This window comes from Idiotropiscis lumnitzeri, chromosome 15 (genome assembly GCF_059441095.1).
Source record: "Idiotropiscis lumnitzeri isolate Australia: NSW breed Sydney's pygmy pipehorse chromosome 15, RoL_Ilum_1.0, whole genome shotgun sequence".
NCBI classification, from domain to species: Eukaryota; Metazoa; Chordata; class Actinopteri; order Syngnathiformes; family Syngnathidae; genus Idiotropiscis; species Idiotropiscis lumnitzeri.
This window is the reverse complement of record NC_142405.1, coordinates 12,272,939-12,282,602: the sequence shown is the minus strand read 5'-3', so window position 1 is coordinate 12,282,602 and position 9,664 is coordinate 12,272,939. Positions and strand designations below refer to the sequence as shown.

Below are 9,664 nucleotides of genomic sequence, written 5' to 3'. Positions count from 1 at the left end.
TAGAGCACCTATTGTGAATTCTTCCATTCGGTACCTTCATGCGTGATGTGGAAAATATATTGAAACATTGAGCAATTGGACATGTGTATTCAAACATTTAAAGAAGGTCAAATTAATTTTATCTCCAGTGGTGAAAGTGAATTTTATCTTCATCCATAAATTTCATGCAAAAACTTGTTTGTTAATAGTGTTACTTGGTTGGCGATGCGACAATGGCCACTTGTTTATTTTAGAGAACCAAACAGTTTGTCTCCAATTGCAAAGTTAGCACAAGTGACACATTTACCGTATTTTCCACAGCGACTCTTTTTGGAAAAAAAAAAACGAAAAAAAACAAAACAAAACAAGCCGCACCAGGCTATAAGCTGCAGTTTTCGATGTTGAAAAAAATTAGTTGTTTACTGCATGTACAGAACGATTTTGTCCTTGAAAATGCGCATAAAGGTACGTAAACAAATTGTTAAAACAGTGCCTTTTAACACCGCAACAACTTTGCTAATTAAAACAGAACAGACCCAAGAGAAAAAATAAATCAAGATTTATTTAACGTATTTTCTGAACTATCGATCCCCCTTACCAGTGAAAGAAAAATCCACAGAAAAGCCGCACTGTGGCATTTGCCGCATGGTTCAAAATCTAGCAAAAAAAGTAACGATTTATAGTCTGGAAAATACGGTAAATTTTGATCAATTACTCAATTATTGGGACTATGTTGCTAACTTTTGTCCCTCTCATTCTATTTCAATTCAGCTGCGCTCACTTTCAATTTCAATTTCTCTACTTCTTGTGCCACCCGTGCGCTGTCCCTTGTGTTCAACTTGCCTGTCTCGCTCCAATCGCTGGTGCGCGATGGTGGTTTTGGACTGCCTACTAATTATTGTCCTCAGCTCCTCATGCCTTCCAGACATATTCTTTCTTTGACTCAAATGAAAACTCCCTCTTGGCTTGCTGCCTCATGTTTGGGTCCACCTAAAGCCCACAGCAAACAAGATTGCTGACATCTTAAGAGTGCTGTTCTGTTTTCAACCAGAAGTAACTACATATTTTACATTTATATCATTTCTAATGTCAGACCTGTGATTCCCATTCATTTGCTGGGAGATAAAATTGTTCAATTTCACATATTTGGGGAAAACTGGACAAGATCGCAATCAATTTATAGATTCTGCAGCTGACTCGATATAAGTATAAGGAATTAACAAAAATAATCTATCTATCAACTATGCGGTTGATTTTAACATCCCTCCTACTGTGACAGAGAATTATTTCCTGACTATTATGCGGAAAGATGCTCTTCATTCTCTTTCAAATTTATTTGCCACGCCTTTCAACCTTCCTTTCTTGTACTCAGGAAATGAAATACCAAGTATTATTTTTGCGGGATGTTCATAGGTTTTTATGAGTTGCCACAAATTGTGACTTTCCTCTGTTGCACTTGCTAATCTATGTTATCAGCTGATTCGTCAAACATACTCAAATTTGGAGCTTTTTAGAAGCAGTCAAGACTAGAAGAGGGATGGCCACAAATAGAATCCTATATCGGTCATGCAATGACAAAGACATATTTATTTATAATATTATGTATGGTGCCATCTTTTGTTGTAATTCTGTCATAATAAACATAAAATGTCTACTGATTTTTTTTTTTTTATTGTTTCAATGTAAAGAAATTCGTCATTTGAGAGAAAGCATTGAAAGTAATACAAATTTGACTTTTTACGAATCCTTATTCCTCTTCTTTGCGGCACTTGTTTCCATCTTTCATCCCTTTGTTAAACACAAACAGGACTTTTTTGCATATTGAGAGTGCAGAAAATGCAAAGCTATATGTTATGATTCAGTCGCTGGTTTGATGTGTAATGTGCAGTTAGGGAAAGACCAAGCGGAAGTGACACTGCACACGGGCTGGTCTCTAGTTGACTGCAGGCTGCAAAGTGCGAGCTGCAGGTGATCGTTTTTTGTGATCGGCAGCTATGAAAGGCCTTGATCGTCATATGCCGATCTTGTTCTTTTGTTGATAGCGCGATTCTTACACAAGGCAACTCATTTTGCTTCACACAAGCAAAGAGAACACTTACTAGCATTTACAATCACAGCTGTTAACAACTTTCAAAAGCAAAGCAAAACAATAAAAACGAAAAGAGTTTACAAAAATTGCCATGTAAACACATTAACAGAAAACAAAAATTAAAAGTAAAGAAAACAAAGTGGGTTTCTAAAATATTTAAAAAAAAAAAAAATAAATAAATAAACGATTTCAAATCGTTTATAGCACCTTAATATGGTTTGCAAAGAAATAAAATTTAACCTGGATTTAAAAGCATTTACACTCTGGGCTGACGTCACTTCTGTTGGCAACTTATTCCATTTGTGTGCAGCATAACGGCTAAATGCAGCTTCACCATATTTACTTTGAACTCTGGGCTCCACGAACTCACCTGAGTTTGCAGACCTGAAAGCCCTACTGGGTTGAGATTCAATCAGCATTTCTTGAATGTATTAAGAACCCAACCATGCCTTTAAAATTATTGAGGCACAGTCACAAACAAATTCTCCTTTACACTCGCCACGACTTTCTCAAGGATTTTTTTTTTTCTCAGCTGTTGCGTAAACTCGTGTCATTGAGTATTAGTCTGTGGCCGCGAGGTCCCATTTTAGCACCCAAAAAGCTTCAAATCTGCAGGTTTAGACCATATGTGTTACGCACACCTCAGCAGGAGCGGAACAGGTTTTACTCCCTTTTAGTAAGTGACACATACACACACTCCTTCAATAATCTGCTAGAGACAAAGAACAAAGTAGAAATCTTTTAGTTACGCCTAGCAAGAACGGCTCGTGCATGTCGGTGTCCTGGCGAAGAGGGCGCGGCCGGTAGGCGTGTTGGGGGTGAGGCAAGGGTTTAGAGGTACAGGTGACAAAGCTCCACCTGGCAGTCGTGTTGCGTCTGGACCGTCGTAGTGGCAGCAGCTCGCGCACAACTTTGCACACTCACACCAGCACCTGGACCAGGTGAGACTCTCACTGATGGAGCTTTCTCTTTTTATGGACATGTAATGAAGAAGGGATCAGGATTTATACTGAATGAGGTTAAAAAAATTGTCTTTGGAGGGCTCTTATATTGTTCTATTGTTAAGCAAGAGAGACGGCACCTCTGAAGGATGTTCTGAAAGGCAAAATAATGGAACAAGTGAACAAAATCGAATAATAGGCACAAAATGGTTTGTTTGTGTGCGAATTTAAAACTTTTGCGTCTTCTTTTTGACTGTCACTAATTCTAATTTCAAAATGTACATTTAAAGTAGATTATCACACTGTATCAGATTTACAAGACAGAATGTATTTCTCCTGCTTTCATGAGAGGTGTCTAATTTAATTTGATTTGATTTCAATAGTGATGAGAAGCTAACGCAAAGACTTTCGGAAAATTTCTCAAGAAGGGGGACTATCAGACTGAATATTTCTCTTTTTGTATCAGACATACCAATCAGAACATTTGCAGCTGATGCGATCATGCAATACAAACACGTTTTTTTTTTGTGGGTTAGCTTGTACGGGTAGTGGCAATGCAAACATTGTCATTGTGTTGTGAAGGTGCAGCCAGAAGTTTAATGGCAGCTCTGCAACACAGTAGTTGTGTTCACATTGTCAAAGAAAGGAGGCATCATGATTAAATACACGCAATAGTGCAGGAGCGCAATGTTCTGATTTGCAATAGGTCCGATTATTTACTCATTTGATCAATTGGTATGGATGGATTGTAAAACCATAACAATTGATACGTTTGATATGGCATTCTTGGGTAGTTATTATTGTTGCACGGAAAAATAAAATATAATTTTAACAAGATTCAAATTGATGCATAACAATTTTATGGCCCCATTTGTAATGTTGTCAGTAGAAAATAGCATTTTAAATTTGTAACATTAAAGTATTGGGGCCCAAAGTGACTTCACGGGGGCCTCAGGCTGAGGAGTTTGTTGACTCACCCTAAAACTTGAGCAAGTGAATTGTGAGTGATAAAAGTCCCGCTCTTAAACGACTCACAGATGCTCCCTTCTGGCAGAAATGCACATAGGCAATATTTTAGATTTAAAGTTCATTTTCAACTCCATGTACTGTAATTCCTACTTTGCAAACTTTGTACACCGCCACTGAGCATTAGTAAGCATTTTCAGTTCTACGGAACTGTTTTTTTTTTTAAACATTTTTAGTCAGTGGAAAAACTAAAATCGCAAAGATTGAATATCTCAATTTAAGAAAAAAAATGCTCTTCTTTGTCTGTCAAGATAATGCATTTTACCAGGCTAGATTTAAATAAAAAATTTAATTAAATAATAAATAAGATGACTTCAACTACGCCACCCTTAAGTCTTATTTTGTTTTTATTTTAATGCATGAATTTATCTTGAAATCAGTACCGTGATTCTATAGCAAAAATGAAGAAAAAAATATTTTGCTTAAATGTAGCCATTTGATTCTCGTCATTACATTTAAGCCCATCTCTTGCTGTGAAGTCACGCACGTCACACGTGTTAATTAGGTAATTACCCGTGGCTGCCTGCTCTTTTGTGAGGTGATTAAAGCAAGTCAGAGGATGATAAAAATTCTTCCACCAGTCTGGTTTGACCAGCACAGATGCCACACCTTTGGCTCAGATGTGATGCCTGTGACTGGCAAAGTGACGCAGGTGGGGAGTTGGGACTCTTGTTGTCATGACCACAGAATGCGGACTGACCTGATCATGAACTTTTTCTTATACAAGTGCTAGCTTCAGTGACTGTGGATGTGACTGTGAACAGGAATGTGTAAGAGTAGTTAAGCTTTTCTGATCAATTATATTTATAAAAAAAAAAATTTGATGGAAAAGTGATGATGCTTCTAAGGATCCATAACTGACAGCCCCCTTATGTATACAATATTTTCCATATAAAAAATTGAGGGACGCATATCTTTTATTCAAAGTGATCACAAATCCTTGACCTGTTCCTCAAGCTGTGATTTTTGTTTTTTTTTCCCTTTTCAAACAATGCGACATATAAATGTCTATGGGAGCCAAGCCCCATCGCCATTATCAGCAGCTCCATAAATCATCTGCTGACGGCTGCATCCGCATGGCAGCTGTATGCAACTATGAAACCAATCAAAGCCCATCCCTTTCATCTCTTGCACGTAATGGAATCCAAGCACAATAATGTCATGTACGTCATGCCGCTAGCTTGCGGTAAAAGGCGAAGAGTGAGGGAGCAACCAGTTAGCCGAGATGAGCTGTGCTGGCAACAACAAGCACACGCACACACTCGTTAAAAAACAAACAATTATGATTTGAAGCTTTAAAAAAATAAACATGATGTGAACCAGCTTTCCTACTGCCATACTTATTTTTTGTAAACAATCAAAAATGTCCTCATGAAGCCTAATGCTCACTTGGAAAAGGTGGCATGCTAAAGCATTGGGCCACCCAAACTAAGAATGACGAGAAACCTCCATTTTACCCCTGAAAATAATCAGTTTATTTCTGATTACTACAAAAAATGCTGATATCAACTATGTAATAATTGTTTGAGTTTGTCAATCATTATCACCCATAAGATCAGAGTGTTGAGATCCATCCTGCATACATTTGAGCTAGTAAGTTAGTCTCCGACATTTGGCTCGGCACACCCTTCCGTCTGTGAAAAACATGCCGTTCAGCGACATTCCTTTACCAGCATATGTGTGGACACGTGTGCGTGGGCATGTGAAGCAAGGGCAGTAAAGCATCATCGTCTCTGTCAAGTGTCAAGTGTCCAAGAGACTCAGCCACTCATTCGTAACTTTTGGAATATTTTGTTCAACGTGATTAATGTAATAAAAAGTGTGGGCATGTGAAATTTATGAATAGAGAAGCTACACATATTAGTGGTAAACTCCACCAAAAATGTAACCTTTCAATCTGTGTCTCCTTACCTTTGCGGGTAGAATAGGAATAAACTATTGGTTATAATTCTGGACTTCTTGCACCATTTTAACAACATTCTTTTTTCCACGCGTGTGTTTGGATTCCAGCAGTGCAGCCGCTGACCGGAAGGCAGCCTTGTGATTAATAACTAGGTGACAAAAAAATTAATCCACAATTTGCCTATATCAGATTTCATGATCAGAGTATTGCTGTTTGTCTTTAATTTGTTATTATTTTTTATTCACAACATCCAAAGCGTATACGGTATAAATTTATGATATAATGACATAAACATGGCTGTATAATTCTAAAAGTCCTTTGCAAGAATTTAAAAAATGTTGTGGTTTAGTTTAGAGAATGCTAAATGAGAACAACTTCCCACAGTGTGCAATTATAAATTAAAATGTTCAAATGTAAATGTAAATTATGATGACCTTTATCAGTTTCATGATGCAGCACAGATTGTTTCTGCGTGTATAAGAAAAAAAAGCAAGATAAAACACAAGACTGCAATTAAAGCCAATTGATCAGACTGCTAATGGCTAACCACACCCAGAAGGAAACACGTCAAGCGGGGAACACGCCCGGGCGTTGTCTTCGTCCAGGCTGCAGACACCATACATGCGCAAAATGCAGCAGCAGTACCTAAAACATCCCAAGCATGACTGACACGCCAAGCTGCACTAATCACAGATTTTACGCCCTCTAGAGGCAGAAAGCGGTGCTACACCGCAGGGAAGTTGCTAACTATTTTATGCCCTCTTTTATTGTAGCACCATGGCTTCAGAAATAAAACATCCTCCTCCCTACACGATTCCAGGTATTTTTAGCATCAACACCATCGTCGTTGTTGCCATCTTTCATGTTTGTTTCATCAATGTTTTTTTTTTCCTGCTTTAGTTGAACAACCTTCGGGAGACAAGGTGAAAGTCTATCATGTGCATACTCCGTTCACCCCTGTCGGCACAGAGACTATCACACCCGCCGTACCAGGTAATCTCATTCACAATATCTTATAGAAAACATAAATACATGCATACAGTGGTCGCTCTATAAAGTTTTTCCTGGTGTAGCAAAAGGGTGGCAGGTGAATTAGTTGGTGGTGATTGATTCTTAAGCAGAGAGAGAGAGAGAGAGAGAGAGAGAGAGAAAGAGAGAGAGAGAGGGAGGGAGAGAGAGATTGCTAGCAAGCAAAAGAAGTGTAGAGGGACTTTCCATGAAGTGCTTGTTGTTCCGCTGTCATTTATTAATTCTTCTACGGCTTTGTCCTTTCCATCAGTCTACACGGGTGGAGGCGGTGGTGGCTTGAGCACAGGCTTCGACGGCGACGGCAAAAAGAAGTTTACCAGTTACGACACATCGCTGGGTTATAATTCTGGCTTGACCACGTGCCCCTCCTGCCAGCAGCAAGTCATGACCAACGTCACTTACAAACCAGGGACGTATGCCTGGCTCATGGCTCTACTGTTTGTCTGCCTTGGGTGAGCAACAGTTACACATTAACACACACACACACACACAGTTGAAAAACACACTTGGGTGGACCTTGTGTTTTCTTTAAAATATTTCAAATTATATGCAATTAAGCAAAGATGGGCACTTTACCTTATTTTGCCGGTCCGTCATCCATCCTGCATCTGCGACCTGATCACCTTTCATCAATTGCCCCTCCGTACTTATTCATAAAATAATAGTCCTGCATTCCCGTCCGTCCTGCGTCCTTTTAAAGTGCTTCCATCCTTGCATTTCACCAGTCCGTCTTGCCACCAAAAAAATAAATAAATCAATGCATGATGAGAGGGTAACAGCAGAGGTTTTGGAATTCATAAGCATTATTTAAAGCTCATTAGCTGGCCTATTTTGCTATTCACACCCACTTGCCATAATTTCTGGACTACAAAAGTCACTTATTAAAATCCACAATATCTAAATTTAGCCAAAGAAAAACATACTTATTTTGGATCTCAATTGCTTCTTCACACAGGCACACGTAATGCGTCTGTTTTTTCCCCCCACTCGCTCTCTCTCTGTGTCTGTCTCTCCCTCTCTCTCTCTCTCTCTCTCTCTCTCTCTCTCTATCTCTCCCTCTCTCTCTCTCTCTCTCTCTCGCTCTAGTGCACTCTCAGTTGAATTCCAGTTAAAGTGCTAGTGCACGAAACAGCATAACAAAAGCCCACTTACGGCCTTGCTTAGTACATCCTTTTTAAAAAACAACTTCTCATCCTTCATCTCCAAAATGGACGGTGGAGCGTTCCATCCTTGAGATGAAATGCTCAAATAAGGATACATTTATATTGTTATTACCTTGTTTTGGAATGTGTTGCCACATATGCCAGAAACCACCAGTGACTGGAAATTACTTTACATCCCATTTTCATCCCAGATGAGGCAGGGGTTGCCAGAGCAAAATCACAAACATTAAACTCCCTCTTAAATGTGTATAGAATTACTTCCTATCCACTATATAGTAAGTTGGCAATTTTGCAGTGCTATTCATAAAGCAGGTAAAAGTTTCCACCTGTTCAATGTCCTCTTAAAACGTAGTGAACAACAATGGTTAACTGAGAATTAAATATAATCCATGATGCATTGCGCCAACACAGACAGATTTTTTTTGTTTGTCATGAGACAAATCAATGAGTTGAGTGGAAAAACAGGCCTCTGGTAACAAACTAGCGGCAGTGCCTCAAGCATGTAACAACAATTGATTTAAATCAAATACACTCTTTCATAGATATTCCGACATAGTTTCAGCAAATATCCCAGAACTCAAGGTCAGTGTGAGTGCTCGCGACTGCACGACAAATGAGTGACATGTCAACTGTCACATTTGCTGTCTCTGATCGGTTGTTTTTCCTCGAGCGACAACCAATACATGCGTGTGTGTGTGTGTGCCTTTGTGTGTGCGCAGGTTGGTGTTGTGCTGCTGCCTGCTTCCGCTGCTCTTCAAAAAATTCAAGGATGCGCACCACACGTGCCCCCGTTGCAATAGACTGCTGCATGTGGAGAAGAGGAAATGCTGCGACTGAGCCCCGCCCCACACACATACACACACTGGTCAAAATAAGACCCCTGCACCAAATTGACAACAACAAAGTCACTTATTTCTATGGTTGAGCCTGCTTGAGCTGGCATGGCTCCCATGCACTTCTTTCTTCTGTTTACAGCAACAACAAACAATATCTCCTCCATTGTTCAACTCTGACACCGTCTTAGTTCTAATGAAGGCTTGTACATACATTTAAACCTATTAAGTGTTTTAAGGGATCAATCATGTGAAATTGAAAAGTGGAAATTGTCATGTTTGTGGCACAATGCAATACAGTAAGCTATTCAATGTGTGTATGTCTCTGTATATGAAGGAATTAAAACTGACAAAGAAGTCATGTACAGCACCAAGTCTGAACCCACCAACGACATGTAAAATAACGTTTTTTCCCCCCCCTGATGAAAAGTTAATAGCAAAACCACCCATTATATGTAGAATGTTTTCACATGCATCATATTGCAAATATGAAATTGACTATGCTATATTCTTAGATCTTGTTGAAAAACAAAATTCATTAAACAGACTCTTAAATAGGACAATAAATACATAAGTAAATCTCTTCCATCAGTCCCACAGTAAGACTTCCTTTGTATCATCACTAATTATTGTAGAACCATATTTGTCAAATAAAAATAGTCTTTATGAATGTGTCGTCTTTATTTTTTTTTTTTAAATAT

General features: G+C 38.8%; 1 protein-coding gene across 1 annotated transcript; it reads left to right on the top strand.

The window, feature by feature from the left end:
* The first annotated feature begins 2,842 nt into the window (after positions 1–2,842).
* On the top strand, positions 2,843–9,633 carry litafd (LITAF domain containing). The gene is made up of 5 exons (XM_088317527.1): positions 2,843–3,009; positions 6,712–6,758; positions 6,839–6,931; positions 7,218–7,419; positions 8,850–9,633. Exons 2-5 carry the CDS (start codon positions 6,716–6,718, stop codon positions 8,965–8,967), a joined length of 456 nt encoding a protein of 151 aa, XP_088173653.1. The 5' UTR covers positions 2,843–3,009; positions 6,712–6,715; the 3' UTR covers positions 8,968–9,633.
* Positions 9,634–9,664: the final 31 nt, after the last annotated feature.